This window comes from Littorina saxatilis, linkage group LG9 (assembly GCF_037325665.1).
Source record: "Littorina saxatilis isolate snail1 linkage group LG9, US_GU_Lsax_2.0, whole genome shotgun sequence".
NCBI classification, from domain to species: Eukaryota; Metazoa; Mollusca; class Gastropoda; order Littorinimorpha; family Littorinidae; genus Littorina; species Littorina saxatilis.
Genome location: NC_090253.1, coordinates 39,285,550 through 39,307,159, shown reverse-complemented (window position 1 = coordinate 39,307,159; position 21,610 = coordinate 39,285,550). Strand labels below are relative to the sequence as shown.

The following is a 21,610-nucleotide window of genomic DNA, read 5'->3' as shown; positions in this document are numbered from 1 at the left end:
CTGTAGCTCAGTTTGTAAGTGTACCCAAAAGACAGGCGCAGTGGCGTGGTGGTAAGATGTCGGCCTCCTAATCGAGAGGTCGTGAGTTCGAATCCCAGTCGCTGCCGCCTGGTGGGTTAAGAGTGGAGATTTTTCCAATCTCCCAGGTCAACTTATGTGCAGACCTGCTAGTGACTTAACCCCCTTCGTGTGTACACACAACCACGTACAAGACCAAGTGCGCACGGAAAAGAGCCTGTAATCCATGTCAGAGTTCGGTTGGTTATAGAAACACGAAAATACCCAGCATGCCTCCCCCGAAATCGGCGTATGCCTCCCCCGAAATCGGCGTATGGTGCTTGAATGGCAGGGTAAAAACGGTCATACACGTAAAAATCCACTCGTGCTAAAAACATGAGTGAACGTGTGAGTCAAAGCCCATTAACGAAGAAGAAGAAGAAGTGTACCCAAGGATCATAGGTTCGCATCCAGGCTGGACAGGGGTCAACTTTATGTCCACTCAGAGACGGTATTCAACTCCAACCCCTGTGTCACCACAGTGGCACGTAATACTAAGGCCAAAAAAAAAAAATTGTCTGTTTAGGGTAACATGACCAAAAAAAGTAGGGTCGGTAGGTAGGTAAATTTTTTTTTTTTTTTTTTTTTTTTTTGTAAATGCTATGTTGGCTGAACATTCACTTCTTATATTTGATGAACACATGTTTCAAAACTAACGTATAAATAAAACAGAGAGAAAGGGAGAGAAAGAAACGCCAAATGTCTCTTTTAAGCATTTTTACCTCTTTTTTTTTTTTTTTTTTTTTTTTGAAATCAAAAAAAAGTTTTTGGGTCGGCGCCAAATCGATAGGGTCGGTCGGGTTACCCTAAACAGACAATTTTTTTTTTTTGGCCTAATAGATCTTGGTCATTCTGCCATAAGTCACAAAGTGCAGGTGAGTAATTACACCTTAAACACTCACACACTTTGGTAGCGTGACTTGATCATCTTGTTGCTGCTACTGCTAGTGCATGCTAGCTTTCAACAGGAAGTAAGCGCACCAAACTTCCCAGCAATGGGATACAATTTTGTAATAGTAAAGTAATGGAAAAACAAAAAAAATGCATCAGAATTTGAGATGTTCTGACAAAAAAGACACATGTATACTTATTATACGTAGTTGTCAGGTGTGCTTAAAACATGAGCACTTATGTATGACCGACTGACACACCCTGTTCTGCTGATTTGCAAATTGCAACCCCCCCCCCCCCCCCTCTCAAACTACTCCCTATAGCTCCCCCACCACACCCCCCCCCCCCCCCCCCCCCCCCCAATGTGTGCAGTAGAAAACCTCCAGTACACCAGAATCTTCAATATGCTGAAGGCGGGATGAAACCAGAAGAAGAAGAAGACAGACTGTCTGAGGCAATGAATAAACTACAACTCAAATACGTTTTCGTGTTGAGTTGGTTGTTGTGCACTCGTGACAAAACACGATAGAGCCCTATAGCGCCAGAACACTCCGTTGCCTTACCTAAAGGTATCCATTTTGGATTTTACCGCCATGGTTTCCTAAAAATACAAACCAAATTTGACATTAAAAAATATAAAAAGAAATTTAAGAAGCAAAAACATATGAATTCTATGACTTCTTTTTATAAAAAAAAATAAAGTCATATTTTCTCACTCATAACATTTTCTATAGATGTAACAGATAAATAAGATACAATTATCAAATTAAATAAATTCGTTTATGAAAGTAGTCTTCATCAAGGGGCATAACTCTCCCGGTTCAAACTTCAGACAGCATGGCCGATCACAAAACGAAACATAAACACGCGGCACCTACCGTTCAAAACTTGCGATCCAGGCAGAGGGACACGCAGATTGGTAAGATCTTTAAAGTGGAAAATTCGTACTACACTTTATTATAGACATAGATAAGATAGTTCAACTCGCGTTCCGTTGTTCGGAACGAAACATGGGCACGTGACGGCGTATGGAGAAGAGTCAGCTGGTAAAACCCCTTTACGTCACACGAGTCGGAGCCCATCTGTCAGTTACCAACTGCACTGAAACACGGGCAACTAACAGCTGACCCCTTTTCCATCAATGCTTTAACGCATGATTTTAACATTTGAGAATGCAGATATTACCACAGTTTAACACTCACAAGGGCCCGGATTTTTCCAGGAAGAGAAGGAGGCTCGGGAGACGGCCTGACTTTCGTTCAAGCTAACCTAGCTAACTAGCCTAGTAAGCGAACACCCAACAGTTATTATGACTTTGTCTAATCTGGACTAAATTTTTAAGTTATGGCATACTAATGCTACTAATGAAGTCTTTTGAAGTGAAATGCATGAGATTTATCTTGTGTTTGATGCATGTTAATTCTTTTTTGTTTTGTTGAATTTGACAAGTGTGTTCTTTTCTTCAGAAATACGCAAGAACAAGCGGGACCGAAAGTACAATGCAAAGCGGGTTCGAATAGAAGAAACGGAGAAGGAAGAACCCTTAATTTGTTTGCAAGAGGTAGGTTTTTTTTTTGGTAGTGACTATATCCACGGGTCCGTGCCTCTAGTCCCCCATGCTATATCCACGTCAGTGACGTCATTTCCGCGGAATCTCGGAATCGTTCGGAATCACTCGGCAGTCGAAGCCTCGCGTTGGCACTCGGGACTCTTGGCGCCATATTGTTGAGATGGAGGAGGAGGAAGAATCAATTTGTGTTGCAATTTGTTTTCATAAAATAACCCTGTGTTGGGTCTTGTAACAATAAAGAGAAGTAACTGAATTCACAAACTCATTGCTGAACGACCGCTTGATCTTCTTAGATTTTAAGAGAGCAAAAAATGGTGAATTCAAAATCATGGGAGTACTGTCTGTGGACAGTTGTGACTTAGTTACGGAGTTCAGCCCCTCAGCACCAATCTAGCGAATAGGGAAGACCAATACATCATTCTTCATCTTCCGGTTGGTAGCTTTAGTCCACACGTTGACAACATTCACTTAAACATTTGAACAATCGACACATGCTTCACACTGCATCAAAAATCACCGCAAACTAGGAAAGTGCAAATCCCGAATAAACATGCAAGTTCAGGTGAGGTTCGTATTAAGAGGGGGGGGGGGGGGGGGGGGGGGGCTGCAATGTTGCAATGTCACCACAGAGAACGCTGTATACTGCTCATAAAGTCTAAACATGGAATTATGACATTGATATTTTACAGCTGACGTCCTAGTCATGTCTCTTAAGTGCCGAACCGAAAGCAGGAAAATATTGGGCAAGAGTAGCGTCCCTTGTCAGTGACGTGGATTTAGCATGGGGGACTCGAGGCACGGACCCGTGGATGTAGCCACAGCCTTTTTTTTTATACATACATTGTTCTAATCATTTGTCATTCACATGGACTTGGCGCCACAATTTATTGGCAGCAAGAGTGTACTGTGGAACCTCCCTTTTAAGACCTAAACAAATCTCAGAACATCAGGTCTTAAAAAAGAGGGAGTATTAAATTGAAGGTAAATTTACAGAGATAATGAACTGACAATCTGACAAAGGAAGGTCTTGAAAAGGAGGAAGTCTTAAGTTGGGGGGGGGGGGGGTTCCACTGTATACATGTCCGACAGCATTCAAGATGACTATTACTAAAGAACCTAGTCCATATACATAGATGGGGCTACTGTGGATAATCTGCAGGTGTATACATAAACAAACTTGACACATCGGGATATTTTAAGTTTCACTTCTGTGCTGGTATAAGATGTTCAGGAGTCTTAAATAAAGTGATGTATGTTTTTAGATAGAGGCAGCATGCAGAGAACTGGTGCACAAAGGTGGCGCCAGTGCCGAGGAGTGCTTGCTGAAGCTGAGACGAGCATTCACACAGGGACCAGAGTACATCGACGTCCTCTTCAGGTAACTGATGGTCCAGGCCAGTTCATTTTCCAGTGTTACTGGCCAATTGAGGCTGGCGGGTGTTTACAGAAGTTCAGCTGCACACTTGTGCAATTGCATTATTATATATATTCTTCAGATAAACTTTGATGAATTATTACCTGTTAGCTGTTATGTAAATCCCTCTGAGGACATGACACCTACGCCAAACATCACCTTTGAAATTGTGTACGGAATTGTATTTGTATTGTAGAATGTAATTTTCTTGTGTGTCTTACACAGAAACTCACTGTGCAACATGTATTTCTCTGAGGTCAATGAAGTGATAAACTGAGCTTGTTTGCACTGAAACAATTGACACTGACGGGAACACATTCTAAACTCTACACTTCTTTTCCTGAACCTACAGAATAGACAACTGCCTGCAGAGCCTGGTGGGAATACTGACCGGGTCAAAGATTGAGCTTCAGGAACAGGCCGCATGGTGTTTGACCAACATTGCCACTGGCCGCTCAGAGCATGTTCTGGCCATCGCTAAGGCAGCAGCTCCCTACTTCATTACCTTCGTGTCTGGTTCCAGTCCTTTGCTGCAGGTATGCATGAGGGTGGGGGGTGATTGGGATTTAGCCAGTGATTACGATAGCTATTTTTCAAACCGATATTTCTTTGCAAGTCCTGATTCTCAAGGAAACTGGAAACTATAATTCCAACCAGTCAAAGCAAGTCTATAACACAGTGATTACATTGTGTTTTTTGAAGGTTTGTTTATTTATTAATTTCTCTGCAAATCCTGGTTCTAAAGGAAACTTGAAACTATTATTCCAACCAGTCAAAGCAAGTCTATAACACAGTGATTACATTATGTGTTTTTTTCAGAAAGAATGTAAGGTGTGTTTGATTGTTGGCTTATTTTTAAGGGTGGGAGGGGGTCAGTGTTTATTCAAAGACAGGCCTTTGTAGACACAATGAGTAAAATGAGTCTTGCATTGGTGCATGTAGTCGAGTCAAGCCTGCCTTGGCAATCACCTCTCGATGACGACCACCTGAAAATAACGACAACCCAAAAGGATTCCCGACAAGTGGGTTTTTTTTTCTCTATAATTCACCTTTCCATAGCACCCACCTGTCTATAGTGACTGCTTCTGGTCGGTTTGTGGAATGGTCATTATAGACAGGTTGAACTGTAGCTGTAATGAAAACCGGCATGGTTGGCCTAGTGGTAAGGCATCCGCCCCGTGATCGGGAGGTCGTGGGTTCGAACCCCGGCAGGGTCATACCTAAGACTTTAAAATTGGCTATCTAGTGGCTGCTCCGCCTGGCGTCTGGCATTATGGGGTTAGTGCTAGGACTGGTTGGTCCGGTGTCAGAATAATGTGACTGGGTGAGACATGAAGCCTGTGCTGCGACTTCTGTCTTGTGTGTGGCGCACGTTAAATGTCAAAGCAGCACCGCCCTGATATGGCCCTTCGTGGTCGGCTGGGCGTAAAGCAAACAAACAAAGCTGTAATGAAAGGACACCAAAATTGTCGCTTCATTATGAGTCAGAGGGAAAGCATGAAGTGTCCTTTATTTAGGAGATGTCCTCTCATTCAAAGGGCCTGACAATACAGGGACCACTGCATTTTTTCAACTTTCATGCACTTTGAATTGTCTGTGAAAGTGATTGTACCGTTTTGCTGCAGGATCAGTGTGCTTGGGCTCTTGGCAACATCGCTGGTGACAGCATCGAGTGTCGCCAGATTCTTCACTCTCAGGGATGCCTGCCGCCTCTCATCAAGCTGCTGGAGGTTTGTGCTTGTCTTTTGTTTGTCTATATTTTGGTCTGTGTAGGGAGTACAGTGGAACTCCCGTTTTGCGACCTCCAAAAATTGAAGAAAATCAGGTCATAAGAGGGAGGGAGTCTTAAAACGGAGGTAAATTTACAGAGGCTATGAACAGAGTATCTGAGAAAGGAGGAAGTCTTTAATTGGGATGTCTTAACGTGGCCAGTGTGTACTTAAGTGATGACTGATGGAACATTGCTTCAGACCCTCCCAATCCAAGTAATTGAGAAGCTAATAAAACCAGCTCTTCAGATTATGTAGATTTCAGTTGTTTATGTTGTTGATGATGTTTGAACTTGAAGATACCTTCCTTCTGGTGTACGAGCGAAAAGTATGAACAAATGAATTGCATTCACCATGCAGTTAAAGAAATGTTGCTCGGGCAGGGGAAAGAGGATTTCCAGAGAAATGAATGTATTACTTCCAGAAAAAAGGATAATTTCAAAAGCCACAGAGAGAAATGAATGTGAGAACGTTATTGCACTGTATTGGGTGTCTGTAATTTAAATCTTCTCGTTCTTCTTCTCGTTCGCTTCTTGTCATTTAAGTCAATCTCAACAACGTTTGCAGAGTCCAACGCCAGCGTGTGTGCGGTCAGCTGCTTTTGCCATCAGCAACCTCATCAGAGATCTGCCAGAAATTGCAAAGTATAATCATGTTTTCTGTGTGCTTTTGTGTGTGTTTGCATGTCTTTGTATGTTAGTCTGCTAATAGAAGTAATACCACTCAGGTTAGTGTTTATATAATACAGTCCAACAGTGTGTATGCATACACATTTTTGCCGTTTGTTTTCATAGACCTCCATGTGCAGCTAAAATTTAAAATAGTCATTGGTGTTTTATGAGAATTCCAAGACAACTGTGAGGCTTTCAAAATGATCATACCAAAGTGTGTTTTCTCAGTTAACCTGTTGGCTGCCAGGAAATATTTGTTTACAAATTGTTACCTGTGTTTACATGAACTGACAACTTACAGTGTGCCCTTGATTTATAAATGAATACACCACACACACATATTGTTTGTTTTTGTTGTTTTTCTTCTTCCCTGGTTGCTATTGAACGGGTTTTTCCCCGTTAAAGCAAGTTACCCAGGATGTCAGCTGACGTCGTACAGGCAATGAAAGGGTTAATCAGGACTTGAAATCCTTCTTAGAAGCTATGCAAAAAAGTCATTGCAGTCCTTTTACAATAAAATGTTTAAGTTTGACTTCTTGTTCCTGTGACAGCGATGCAGTGGAGTGTGGAGTGATGCCCATACTGCTGCAGTTCTTACAGAAGACGGACACGCCTCCTGAACTGCTGTGTGAAGTGGGCTGGGTGGTCACCTATCTCACCAACAGGTGAGCACTGTGCTACAAAGCAAAGGGAGGAATGTTAAAGGTCTACATTTTTATAACGAAATCGTCATTCGACCATTAAAATGCAGAGTCTATTATCTACAAATATCAACAATACACCCCCTTTCGATCAGGAAAGACGAAGCCAGTGTAGCCGTTTGAAAATTTATTGTAGTATTCCAGCGTAGTACTCATAGTAGGATATCCTTATTTGGAAAATGCCAAGCGCAAAACTCCTCTCAAATCCCGTGCATTTCGTGCGTTTAAAAAAAAGCGTCGACAGCGCTCCAGTGTCAAACTGTTGCTGCACTTGTTTGGGCGTGGCTATAAGCATAGTGACATGAATTTGATTGGTCAGTATTTTTAGGCAAAGCACATGTTCTCAGCAAACAGAAAACAAAATATTGGAAGCGTGAGTCACGTTACCCAAAAATAAAATCTTTTTTTACATATATTTTTTTTTCTATAACTTTTTTCCCCATCGTTCATTCATCATCTGACATAACTTTTTAGCGAAATCTAACCATAAGATTATTGAAAAAAAGCAAAAATGTAGACGACCACCTTTAAAGCTGAAGGGTGCCAATAAAACTAATTGATTTGACCAATATTGCCACTAGCCACTCAGAGCATGTGCTGGCCATCGCCAAGGCAGCGGCTCCCTATTTCATTACCTTCGTGTCTGGTTCCAGTCCTTTACTACAGGTCTGCATGTATACATGAAGGGGGGGGGGGGGGAGAGAGGAGGGGGTATCATAATGTAGCCAGTGATCGCAATTGCCATTTTCCAAACTAGTATTTCATTGCAAGTCCTGGTTCGAAAGAAATATGGGGCACAGCGCAGCTCTGATTCATCTTTGACTACCTGGGATACTGTCCCCTGATGTGTGTGTCCCACCCAAGTCTCCCACCCTGACACAGGGTGGACAGACGGGAGACACACATGCACATCAGTGGACAGTATCCTTGTTAGTCAAAGACGGATCGGAGGTGCATTGTGTCCCCTCTTTCTTTCAAAAGCCAATGAATAAGTTTTATCGATATTCTTCGGCTTTAACAGAGACAGTCAGCCCCCTGTCCTCCTGCTTTCAAACCCTACAGCTTTTCACTCACAGGTTTTTTTTCTAGAATTTGCTTTCTTCAACAAATTTGCAGAAAACAAGCATAAAAGGTTTGGCAGTTTTCAGAAGTTTATGGCAGTGCGAGGCATCATCTTTTCCCAACTTTGAAAAGTTTAGCAGCTCTGTGGAAATTATGGCAAAAATGTTGTTTGCGTTTTGAAATAAGCCTTGGTGATTCACCAACTTGCGACACCAAACGACAACGTCTGCACTTATGACACTATTGTTTTTTCCTTGCGCTTAGCTGAGTTTTGTACTACTTCATACTTATTGCCGGCCCATCTCTCATACTTATTCATGTCATTCAAAATACTGCGTGACGAATGAAAACTTGCATTAACAAATGCACTCAATTTGCGCATGCAGACCACATGGGCATGAGTGCATAGAAATATGGTTCCACGTGTTAAAAATAGTTAATGTTCAAGCAACAAAATGTGTTTATTTCAGCCAAGACATCATTGCACAGATGGTGTCCATGGGATTCCTGCCGATCATTGTGGACATCATTGTTCACACAGCCATGACTGGTCACGTCCAGGATGGGGAGGTAAGACTGGAGACACATCATGGCTTGGGCGGGGAGATAGCTTGGTCGGTAGCGACGCTGGCTTCAAAAAGCAATTGTCAGTATCGATCCCCATGTTCGGCGAGGGATTTATTTCCTAGAGTCCACTTTGTGCAGAATAGCCCTGACGGGCGCTGTGGTGGGGTGGTAAGACGTCGGCCTCTTAATCGGAAGGTCGAGGGTTCGAGCCGCGGCCGCCTGGTGGGTTAAGTGTGGAGATTTTTCCCATCTCCCAGGTCAACTTATGTGCAGACCTGCTAGTGGCTTATCCCCCTTCATGTGTACACGCAAGCACAAGACCAAGTGCGCACGGAAAAGATCCTGTAATCCATGTCAGAGTTCAGTGGGTTATAGAAACACGAAATTACCCAAAAAACACGAGTGTACGTGGGAGTTTCAGCCCACGAACGCAGAAGAAGAAGAAAAAGAAGCAGAATAGCCCTGATCTGATTGTTAATCAATCTGGGGTTAGCTCTGATCTGATTGTATATCATTCTGGAGATATCTGATTGTAGTACATTCTGGGGATAGTCCTGATCTGATTGGAAATCATTCTGGCGATAGCACTGATCTGATTGCAATCTTTTTCTGCAGCTGGCCATGGGGATAACCATATAATTTCTAACTCATTCTGGAGATAGCTCATATTGTAATTCAATCAAGTTTGCGTTTTAATGAAACAGATCCTGTGATTGGTCAGAATGCCCCAACTCATTAAAAATTACCGGTCATTAATTGTCGATAACCACTCGCTAAAAAATCCATTAACAACCTGCTGGCGAGGCGCATTGATACAGCCTCAACTAGTCTCGGTTAGCTTTGAGGGTCCTTTCACAAGTAGGAAATATGAAGGCCAACGAAATACCGAGACCATAAGGTATGCGAAGTGATGACGTCGAATACGTGACGTAAGTGGATGCATGAATTCTTCCGGACTACGTCAGTCAATTCCAAAGATCGCTTTTGTGATGAAAAGAATTTGTTTTAGAGTTTGCTGTCCAGAAACCCGTCAAAAAAGAAGGGAAAATGTGTGTGAAAGAAAACAAAACAGGAGCAGAGTGATACGATAGGAATACAGAGACATATTTCTTGGGACTTGACCCTTGCAGGTAGGTGGACTGAAAGTAGTGTGTGAACAGAACAGAACCAATTCTGTCTGTTTACCATCGCATGAAAGCAGGAAAGAGATCGTCGTCAGATTGAATTACAATAACATTAACATGCTTCCATTTGAAACTTCTCGGTCTTCATTGTGGATTGACGCCCTCCCAAAGTCTAATTGAAGCCCTCCGTCGCTTCGCTCCGTCGGGCTTCAATTACCTTTGGTCGGGCGTCAATCCCCGATGAAGACCTCGAAGTTTCAAATGGAAGCATGTTAATGTGTAATTGTTAGCTTATCCTCATATTGTTAGCTCATTCTAGAGATAGCTCATATTGTTAGCTCATCCTCATAATTGTTAGCTCATTCTAGAGATAGCTCATATTGTTAGCTCATACTCAAATTGTTAGCTTATTCTAGAGATAGCTCATATTGTTAGCTCATCCTCATAATTGTTAGCTCATTCTAGAGATAGCTCATATAATTGTTAGCTTGTCCTCATAATTGTTAGCTCATCCTGGAGTTAGCTCATATTGTTAGCTCATCCTCAGATGGTTAGCTCATTCTGGAGATAGCTCATATTGCTATCTCAGCCTCAGATGGTTAGCTCATTTCGGAGATAGCTCATATTGTTAGCTCATCCTCATATTGTTAGCTCTTTCTGGAGTTAGCTTATATTGTTAGCTCATCCTCATATTGTTAGCTTATTCTAGAGATAGCTCATATTGTTAGCTCATCCTCCGATGGTTAGCTCATTCTGGAGATAGCTCATCCTCAAATTGTTAGCTCATTCTGAAGATAGCTCATCCTCAAATTGTTAGCTCAAACTGGAGATAGCTCATATTGTTAGCTCATACTCAAATTGTTATTGTTAGCTCATCCTCAAATTGTTAGCTCATTCTGGAGATAGCTCGTATTGTTAGCTCATCCTCAGATTGCTAGCTCATTCTGGAGATAACTCATATTGTTAGCTCTCCCCCAAAATCGGCATATGCTGCCTGAATGGCGGGGTCAAAACGGTTATACACGTACAAATCCACTCATGCAAAAACATGAGTGAACGTGGGAGTTTCAGCCCATAAGCTAAGAAGAAGAAGAAGTTAGCTCATTCTCATATTGTTACGTGACATCACAGGTGGTGACCCCCATGCTGCGAGCGCTGGGTAACATTTGCAGCGGACCCGACGATTACAGCCTGATGGCCTGTGAAAACCCGCGCCTCATGCCTGCCCTTCTGAGACTGCTGGAGTGTTCCTTGTCCTATGTCGCCAAGGAGACTGTCTGGCTCATGTCCAACATGACCAGTAAGTGTGTGCTCCTTGGAATTATTAGTCTAGTTGGTAGATCTGTGTCTTAAGGCGAAGTGCGCCACTGAAATTTAGAGTGATGGGACTTAAACAGCCATTTTGAGTTGTTAGCAGTTTTGCACCTTTCAATCTGTCTACTTTCATGAAATGCATATGATTACACTATACAAATTCATCAAAGTCTCTAAAAACATATTTCATTGCACCAACCCGGCGAATTTTTCTGTCTTTTCATTCACTCTTCCGATAAAAATTCCGATTTTCAACCCTTGACAACAGACATTTCTGCTCGCCCAACGCGGGAACGTCGTATACCGTTTGAACAGCAGTTCTCTCCCCTGTGTCATTCTGCGGTTATTTTCGGTTAAATATGGATTCTCCTGGGTAAACCCCCCTATTTTTCAAACAAGCAAACCACAGACACTTTCCATATACGGAGGTATGACGTAAATACCTGGCCACGATTGGTCAGATAGGCTCGCGTGGCTTTTCGCGTTTTAAAAGTCGTCTGCTCACCGCGTTTAGTTTTCGACTGAGTTTGCTTAGAAAAATGGCACGTGTGAAAAGATCAACGCTCCGAAAAACACATCATAAAGGCAAGTGTACGAGAAGACAACAACTGAAGAGTTGCAGAGACAAGAGAACAACTAAAACACAATCGGTGACCAAGCGCACAAAATCTGGATCGACCGCTGTGGCATGCAGATCAAATTCTGCGTCAGGACTGAGAGTGTGTTCTTGGCGGTTGACGCGAAAACAATTCAAGACGAACACATAGGCCTACACAGCAGCCACTGGTCAAAAGCGACAGGTCCAGAGGCTTCCCAAACAAGGAGATGTCTTGTTGATTTGGAAACCTTTGATGGTATTGACTTGTAAACGAACTTTGTTGTCCGCAATGTAAACAGCCAACGCTGTCACCATGCCCAGACTCAAAACAGAGACACGGCCTTGCAGTGTACGCGCATGTGAGGAAGTTGTTCCAGGTACCGCTGGATACCTTGCTTCCAAAGAAAGCGGTCAAACGGATTATGGTCTCATCAGGCAAGCCGTTTATTCGTCCAGACTCCTTGATATGTGGGCTAGGTGCTCAACAATTTAACAAATTTTGTGAAAGTTTAGATTTGGTAGGCATGGATCACAAAACCTTCCAGAAGAAAGCTGATAAACTCTATCAACGACTTGATGTAGATCTACTGGAGGAGAAAGTATTCAGTGACGCTGTCCGTCAGGTCAGACAGATACACGCAACGCACAATGGAATGACACTGTCTGATGATGATGTTCTTGATATCAGTGTAAGCTACGACGGATCATGGCTGACCAGGGGGCACTCGTCCCACATTGGAATAGGGTGTGCTGTAGTCTAGACGTGCTGACTGGAATTTGCTTTGACGCTCATGTTATGTGCAACTACTGTCATACGTTTGCCAGACAACTGGAAACAAACTTCTTCAGGAGAAACCCCTGGAGTATGCTGCCTGGCTGGTAAAACAACTGGACATCTGTGACAAGAATTTTGCAGGTGAGTGCGTAGATCTAAACAGTATGTGTGTATGGTGCGTTTGTGAAGACGTTTGTTGAAATGGGATGATAGTGTGTTGTGTTTGAATTTTACATAGATCTGTAAGTGTTTGTGAAAATGTGTGTCAGTGTTTTGTGTGCGCTGTCTATGTGAAGTGTACGTGTGTGTGTGTGTCTGTGCGTGTTTGTGTATTTGTGTGTGTTTGCATGGGTACTAATCCATGCATAGTCATGTACTGAACAAAAACAATGATAGCGTCTATGTTGGTAGATCTGTGGCTGATTGCCTTGTGTGTGTGTGTGTGTGTGTGTGTGTGTGTGTGTTTGTGTGTGTGTGTGTGCATGCATGTGTGCATGCATGTGTGCATGCATGTGTGTGTGTGTGTGTGTTTGGGTACTAATCCATGCATAGTAATACATGTACTGAACAAAAGCAATAATAGCGTCTATGTTGGTAGATATGTGGCTGATTGCCTTTTGTGTGTGTGTGTGTTTGTGTGTGTTTGTGTGTTTGCTATTCAGTGGCTGACTTTGACTGAAACGGTGGTTTTATTTTTAGGTTCCAGTGGCATCATGGAAGTCGAGGCGGCTCGGGTTCTGTGGGGCAGGTCAGTGTCGCAGCACAATCTGCGATACACAGTTATCCTGTCAGACGGTGACACAAAAACCTTCCAGGAACTTTCCAAAATAAAGCCTTATGGAGATCAAGTAACCATCGAAAAAGAAGAGTACATCAATCACGTTTCCAAGCGTCTTGTAACAGCGCTTCGGAACCTTGTGACAGACTGCCGCAAAAAAGGAATCACTTTGGGAGGGCGAGGGTATGATCAGCTGACTCTGAATACAATCAGGAAGTTGACGATATATTATAATCGGGCAATTAGGGGGGGGGGGGGGGGTGGTAAGACAGTTGCAGACATGAAACGGGCAGTGATGGCATCTCTGCGTCACGGCTTCTCAACAGATGACAAGCCACAGCATGACTTGTGCCCCCATGGTGCCGCGTCATGGTCCTTCTACCAGCCCCCAGGACCACACGCAAAACTCGTCCATACACCTCTCAACTTCAAGAAGCTGAATCCTCCTCTAGAACCAGTTTACCAGAGACTGACGAAAGATCAACTGCTTCAGAGATGTGTGTCAGGAAAAACCCAAAACTCTAATGAGTGTCTCCACAGCAGCGTTTGGGTTCGCTGCCCCAAGGACAAATTTGCATGCAAAAATCGCGTACGGTTTGCAGTCGTCACAGGGGCTAGGGAATTCAATTTTGAACCAGCGGCTGCTCTCAACACTGCACAGTTCTACGGCTTTACAACAGGCTGTAACATGAAAAGACTAAACAAGGCTAGGAGTGTAAAAGGGTTCTTGGCAGCCTCAGGTTCAAGAAAGATCAGCTAAACAAGAGACGCGACACTGTGCGTGCAGCTAAACTCAAAAGACAGGATGAGCTCATCAGACTACAAGGGGGTGCAGCATATGCTGCTGGGCAGTTTTAGGTAAGCCTGTAGTTACCAGGTGTCTGTGAAAAATACCTGAACTATGTTAACATTGATTTGGGGTGAATGAAAGAGCTTTGAAATGTTCTCGGCCTTGTTTCTCTGTTCAGCGTTTTTGCATGACCTGCTTTCTAGGAAACTGTTTTTCTTCAATCCAGCTGTTCAGAATGCAATGAAACTTAAGGGACATGCTTATCAGAGGACAACCTGTGGAATGACAACAGGAATTTTCTTTAAATTAATAAATAACTGTTCAGGCGGGTCATATTTACTAAAATTGTGCTGAAAAACATGATAATTCATCTAAAAAAAATATTTTATCAGAACTATTCATACTAGAAAAAATCCCTGTTGTCATTCCACAACTATGGACTCCTACATCCTACATACAAAAAATCACATTCCTATGATTTAAGGGGAAGCTAAAAAACGTGTTCCTAGCAACCCATTTTGGCAGTTGGAGATTGCCGTTTCCATGGTAACGGACAGTGACGGTACTGAAAACGTTATCCGTTTTGAAATCGTATATGCCTTACCACTTCATAAGCATATAACATTAGCCTATGGTAGAAGTAAATACAAATTTAGATTTTAGTGGCTCCCTTTGCCTTAATGTGTGTGTATCAGGGATGGGACTTTTTCGCGAATCCGCGGATTTCCGCGGACACAACTTACGAATTCTGCTGGGGTAATCTATTTTTCCGCGTCCCATTTCATCACAGTATCCATAACTTGTTGACTGAATGATATGGAGAGCAGTAAAGATGGAACAGAACACTGGAGGCTTGAGAGTTAAATTGTGCTGACTGAAAACTCCTGAGAACTAATAGTCATTTTGAGCTTTAATGCATTGGGGCGTCACTTGGATCATACTATTGCCAGTATTGGATTATGGATACATGGTTCATTACTTTAGTATGCACCATTACAATGTTACCATTGTTGTGTGAAAGTGTTTTTTGTTTGGTTGGGGTTGGGTTTTTTTTGGGGGGGGTATGAGGAGTATGTATTTTTTACCTGATCCAAACGAGTTGAATTTTAGTCTCAGAATGCACCAGATTGCACAGATTTTAATGTACCATTTAACAAAATTTCGGGGGAGCATGCCCCCGAACCCCCCTAGAAAAAAGGGATTTCCTCGTTTTTCATCACAAGAGAGTCCCACCCCTGGTGTATAGACACTGGAACCCCCCTTTTCAAGACCTCCAAAAATCGGAGAAAATGAGGTCTTAAAAAGGAGGGAGTCTTAAAATGGAGGTCAATTTACAGAGGTTGTGAACATAAAATCTGAAAAGGCAAGGTCTTAAAAAGGAGGGAGTCTTAAAATGGAGGTCAATTTACAGAGGTTGTGAACATAAAATCTAAAAAGGCAAGGTCTTAAAAAGGAGGGAGTCTTAAAATGGAGGTAAATTAACAGAGGTTGTGAACATAAAATCTGAAAAGGCAAGGTCTTAAAAAGGAGGGAGTCTTAAAATGGAGGTAAATTTACAGAGGTTGTGAACATAAAATCTGAAAAGGCAAGGTCTAAAAAAGGAGGGAGTCTTAAAATGGAGGTAAATTTACAGAGGTTGTGAACATAAAATCTGAAAAGGCAAGGTCTTAAAAAGGAGGGAGTCTTAAAATGGAGGTCAATTTACAGAGGTTGTGAACATAAAATCTGAAAAGGCAAGGTCTTAAAAAGGAGGGAGTCTTAAAATGGAGGTAAATTAACAGAGGTTGTGAACATAAAATCTGAAAAGGCAAGGTCTTAAAAAGGAGGGAGTCTTAAAATGGAGGTAAATTTACAGAGGTTGTGAACATAAAATCTGAAAAGGCAAGGTCTTAAAAAGGAGAGAGTCTTAAATCAGAGGGTCTTAAAAAGAGGGTTTCACTGCACTGATGACATACAGTCAGGACACATGTTCTCAACAAGTAGCTCGAAGAAAAAAAGAGGCTGAATAATTGACTGGTGAACACAATATTTTCAAAAAACTTTTTTTTTTTTAAAGGTTAAATTCTGCATTCAGACCAGTTTGGTAGATTAGGACACTTCTTGTAAATTATGCCACAGCCTGGCGTTTAGCAGCAGTAGAATGCATTGCATTGCACAGCATACAGTTTGTGATTGGTGGTGTCTGTATTGCAGGCGACTACAACGTCAGCCAGTCCATTGCGTATGGTCCCATACTTCCGGCCCTGCTTGTCCTGCTTGACAAAGGGTATGATGTACAGGTGGAGGTACGTTGAACAACGATAATAATGATAATAATGCATGATATTTATATAGCGCATGTATCCAGGTACCCTGCTCCTGTACAATAAGCGCTGTACAATCAAAATACTACGACAACATAACATTATTTAACGTGCAATCACACACATATCAATGAGTAACACATTGCTCTATAAAACATCACAAACACACGCATGGGCTACATAAAACAAATTGCACAATAATACATTATTACAAACATACACACTCGCGCGCGCACAAAACACATACGTGAAAAACTATATACAGTACATGGGACAAAAGTGACCATCAGGAACGGACCAGGCTTGAAAATGCATTTCATGGTAAATGTTTGTGGAAAAGGTGTGTTTTTAGTTTTGATTTGAACTGAGATAGGGAAGAGCAACTGCAAAGGTCAGTGGGCAGTGAATTCCAAACAGAAGGGGTCTGATACTTAAAGGATGTATTTCCGTATGTTTCAGTTTAAATTTTGGTACTTTGAGGAGCTTTTCAGAGCTGGACCTGAGAACAACGCTGGGTCAGGTGTTGTGCTGTTTGACCCTGTGTTCGTCAGTCAGACTCTGTGACTTTAAATTATATTTGGCTGCTTCAGCTTGTTTGTGTTCTTTTGTTTCAATGATGGGACAAAATGAATAATTTCTTCAGGCAATGTACAAGCTATGCAACATGGCAAGTCATGGGGACTAAATATTTTTCGTTGCTGCTTTGTCCGTTTGTTTGTGCTGGTGTTTGCTGGTTTGTTTCAATGATGTGACATAATTAATCATTTCTGCAAATGATGTACACACTATGTAATATGGTGAGACATGGGGACTAATTAATTTCGGCTGTTGCTTCGTCAGTTTGTTTGTTGGTGCTGGTGTTTGTTGGTGTGTTCCAATAACGTCACAACATTAATTCTGTTTGATTGTTGGTGCAACGGGCACAATGGCCTTGTGGATAAGACACCAGCCCCCCAAGCGGAAGGTCGTGAGTTTGAATCCCGGCTGCGCCTGGTGGGTTATGGGTGGAGATTTTTCTGATCTCCCAGGTCAGCTGATGTTCAGACCTGCTGGTGTCTGGTGTGACACGCAAGCACAAGACCAAGTGCATACAGAAAAAGATCCTGAAATCCATATCAGAGTTTGATGGGTTATAGAAACACGAAAATACCAAGCATGCATCCTCTACAAAGAGCTGTATGGCTGCCTAATCGGCGGGGTAAAAATGGTCAAACATAAAAAAGCCATGGGAGTTTCAGCCGATGAACAAAGAAGGAGAAGAGTTTGTTGGTGCTGGTGTTTGTTGGTGTGTTCCAATGTCTTGATGACATTCATTCTGTTTCAGGCAATGTACACACCATGCAACATGCTGCTGCTTTGTCAGTTTGTTTGTTGGTGCTAGTGTTTGTTGGTGTGTTCCAATGACGTGACAACATAAATTCTGTTTTAGGCAATGTACACACTATGCAACATGGCGAGTCATGGGGACTTATTATTTTCAGCTGCTGCTTTTTCAGTTTGTTTGTTGGTGCTAGTGTTTGTTGGTGTGTTCCAATGACGTGACGACATAAATTCTGTTCTAGGCAATGTACACGCTATGCAACATGGCGAGTCACGGGGAGACAGTGTGCACAGAGCTGGTGTCCCATGGTGCAGTAGCCAAGGTCGTGCCCTTGCTCAAACATTTTGACATTGAGCTGCTCCACATGGCCATGGCTTTCTGTGAAGCCGCCTTGCGCTATGCAGACGTGAGTTTTGGTTTTGTTTTTTTAGCTGTTGTTATTGATGTGTTCTCATGGTAACAGACTACAATTAATTTGCAATAAATATGGAAAGATACATGAAGGCGATTAAATTGCTAGAGTACAAATGGGGTCTAAGCTTAACTCATTGTCTCCCAGGTACGGATATATCCGTACCCACTCATATGACTCTATCTGACCAGGTACGGATATATCCGCTCAGACTGTTGGCTTCAGTCGCTTCCTGTAATGTCCATCTAACACCTCCATTCCAGCGTGTTGATACACAGTTTCTACAATTCTGGGTGACCTGCTGCAGCACAGCCGGTCTCGGCTAAAAAAAAACTTGGTCAACATAGGTGGGGTAGAAAGTGTTACATGACGCAAATGTCAAATTGGGTCTTTGCGTTAAAATGGAAGCAAACGAACCTGCGCAATTATAGTTCACATTTGAGTAGTCACACAACCAAGTGTTATGTCAATGCTCAGTTCGTGCTTTTGGCTTCGAATTGCATGTTATTCAGTATTGTGCGTGCATCAGACCGGGTTGGATACTACATCAAGTTGCTAATGTTTCCTGAAGTCTGTGAAACCCAGTCAGGGCTAAGCAATTTACATTACAACTTTTGGCCTTCAGCCAGTCTTTAGGCCCAAAGAAAAAAACCGTCAGTTTCTGATGACAAGGCTAAAAAAAATAGGTCGGTATTTTTTATTTTTTATTGTTTGATTACTTTAATTGAAGTTTGTAAATTATGTATGCTGGGGCGTGTCCCTTTTTATCGGCTGGAAATCGTGCGAGATGTGTCCCCTGGATATCGCAGAAGAGTAACTTCCCTTGTAAAGTTTGGGAAATCAAGTTGTTTTTAAAAACATTTTTTTTAAAGGGTTTTAAAAAAAGTTCTAGAGTTGGGAGGAAAAAAATTGGGTCACGTAGTCCGAAGCATTGAATTTTTTCATTGGCCTCATATAAATTTGTGTTGCAGGCCAGGTTTATCTTTGAGGAGTGTGGGGGACTGACGAGCCTAGAGCAGCTGGAAAGTCACCCCAACGACGCCATCCAGAACCAGGCACTTGAGATCATGGAGACTTACTTTGGCCACCAGGAAGAAAATGACATCCATGACTAAACGAGGAGAACGCGTTCACTGACCTTGAGTGTCCTTGTACATACATACCTGCATGCATTTCTATAATAGACGGTAATAGGAAATAACTCTGTGAGAGTGTCCATGTACATACCTGCATGCATTACTATGATAGACGATAATCGGAAATAACACTGTGAGAGTGTCCATGTACATACCTGCATGCATTACTATGATAGACGATAATCGGAAATAACACTGTGAGAGTGTCCATGTACATACCTGCATGCATTACTATGATAGACGATAATCGGAAATAACACTGTGAGAGTGTCCATGTACATACCTGCATGCATTACTATGATAGACGATAATCGGAAATAACACTGTGAGAGTGTCCATGTACATACCTGCATGCATTACTATAATGGACGATAATAGGAAATAACTGTCGGGTTTGTGAACGAGTGAATACCCTTGCTTTTAGGGACACAAATAATATACACGTGAGAGTGTCCATGTACATATCTGCATGCATTACTGTAATAGACGATATAAGGAAATAACTCGTCAGGTTTGTGTCGGTTGTGAAAAAGTGAATAGCGTTGCTTTTAGGGACACAAATAAGGCCAAAAAGAAAAATATGTCTGTTTCCGGTAACATCGCCAAAAAAAATAGGGTCGGTCGGTCGTTTTTTTTTAGGTTTTTTTTTTTACCTTTTTCTTACGTTTTGTTAACGTCTTTTTACGTGTTTTTTTAATTTTTTTTAAACGCTTCCTTAGTTTACTTACCATTATTTAGCACATGTTTTTGTCCTAGATAATTATATTGAAACTAAATAAAGTATACTTGACTTTTTTGTTGTTGTTTGTTTGTTTTTTTGTTGTTGCAAAAAGCGAAAAAAACAACTTTAGGGTCGGCGCTTAAAAATAGGGTCGGTCGGGTTACCGGAAACAGACATATTTTTCTTTTTGGCCTAATCTACACGTGCTCCTTGTCCTCGTGTTTCAGACACACCCCTGGCTAGTGATTGGCCCGTGGATGGTTTGTCTCCCTAAAAGGAAGGGCATTCACTCTTTCACAACCCATACAAACTCAAGTTATTTTTAGAATTCGATCGTCTTTTTTTATTATGTCCCATATTGATTGACTATTGCAAATGTGATACATACAGTATGGGGTGACAAGGAGCAGGCGAAGTCAACAGAGCAAGACAAAATAATGTAATCACAAATTATTAGACACAACCCACCATAAGACATGGTGGTCAGATTAGAAGAAAGAAGTACATTGTACATGTATCCCCCTAATGGCCCTATAATCTGAAAAAGGCATTTTGAATTTGTCAGATGATTCCTGTGTAAATAGTTACGTGCAGCAACAATTTTCTTCTGGATTTTTGTATGTACTTTGGCAGCACAATATAAACCTTCTTTGCAGCTCAGTTGCTTTTGATTGAGAGAGAGAGAGAGTGCATGATTGTGTGTGCATGACAGAGGGAGAGAGAAGGCATGTGAATGAACAAGGGTTTCTTTGTATCTCTCCCTTTTAAAAACGCACTCAAGATGGCAATAATCTCTCTCAGAGTCTCTTCCTCTCTATTTCTCAATCTCACAAACAATCGAGAACTACATGTAAATACAGTGGAACCCCCCATTTTAAGACTCCCTCCTTTTAAAGACCTTGTTTTCTCAAACTTTCTGTTCATAATCTTTGTAAAAATACCCCTATTTTAAGACTCCCTCCTTTTAAAGACCAGATTTTCCCAGGTCTTAAAAGGGAGGTTCCACTGTATTTATTTATCTAGGTTGTACTCTTCGTACTGTTGTTGTATTTCATACATAAAACTTAAGACCCCAAAACAGCACTCACACTTTTAGTTTTAACTTGATTGTGGATTTTTTATATGAAGTCTTTTATCGCGCGCGTATCTCCAGACTCGGACTACCGGCACGGTTGGCCTAGTGGTAAGGCGTCCGCCCCGTAATCGGGAGGTCGTGGGTTCGAACCCCGGCCGGGTCATACCTGAGACTTTAAAATTGACAATCTAGTGGCTGCTCCGCCTGGCGTCTGGCATTATGGGGTTAGTGCTAGGACTGGTTGGTCCGGTGTCAGAATAATGTGACTGGGTGAGACATGAAGCCTGTGCTGCGACTTCTGTCTTGTGTGTGGCGCACGTTATATGTCAAAGCAGCACCGCCCTGATATGGCCCTTCGTGGTCGGCTGGGCGTTAAGCAAACAAACAAACAAACAAAAGACTCGGACTCAAGGCGCAGGGATCTATTTATGCCGTGTGAGATGGAATTTTTTACACAATACATCACGCATTCACATCGACCAGCAGATTGCAGCCATTTCGGCGCATATCCTACTTTTCACGGCCTATTATTCCAAGTCACACGGGTATTTTGGTGGACAT

General features: G+C 42.2%; 1 protein-coding gene across 1 annotated transcript; it reads left to right on the top strand.

The window, feature by feature from the left end:
- Positions 1-1,776: 1,776 nt before the first annotated feature.
- Positions 1,777-21,091, top strand: LOC138976029 (importin subunit alpha-6-like). The gene is made up of 12 exons (XM_070348821.1): positions 1,777-1,867; positions 2,415-2,509; positions 3,781-3,896; positions 4,285-4,468; positions 5,558-5,662; positions 6,269-6,345; positions 6,924-7,037; positions 8,606-8,705; positions 10,958-11,126; positions 16,275-16,366; positions 17,947-18,111; positions 19,089-21,091. The coding sequence occupies exons 1-12, from the start codon at positions 1,786-1,788 to the stop codon at positions 19,230-19,232; spliced, it is 1,443 nt and encodes a 480-aa protein (XP_070204922.1). The 5' UTR covers positions 1,777-1,785; the 3' UTR covers positions 19,233-21,091.
- The last annotated feature ends 519 nt before the right edge of the window (positions 21,092-21,610 follow it).

What these genes read in the sequence shown, in the direction of transcription:
- LOC138976029 (XM_070348821.1), top strand. Translation starts at nt 1,786, where the DNA reads ATGGCCGATCACAAAACGAAACATAAACACGCGGCACCTACCGTTCAA. An exon ending in GTCACCTATCTCACCAACAG is followed by an intron (nt 7,038 to 8,605) that starts GTGAGCACTGTG and finishes TGTTTATTTCAG; the next exon opens with CCAAGACATCATTGCACAGA. An exon ending in GGTATGATGTACAGGTGGAG is followed by an intron (nt 16,367 to 17,946) that starts GTACGTTGAACA and finishes ATTCTGTTCTAG; the next exon opens with GCAATGTACACGCTATGCAA.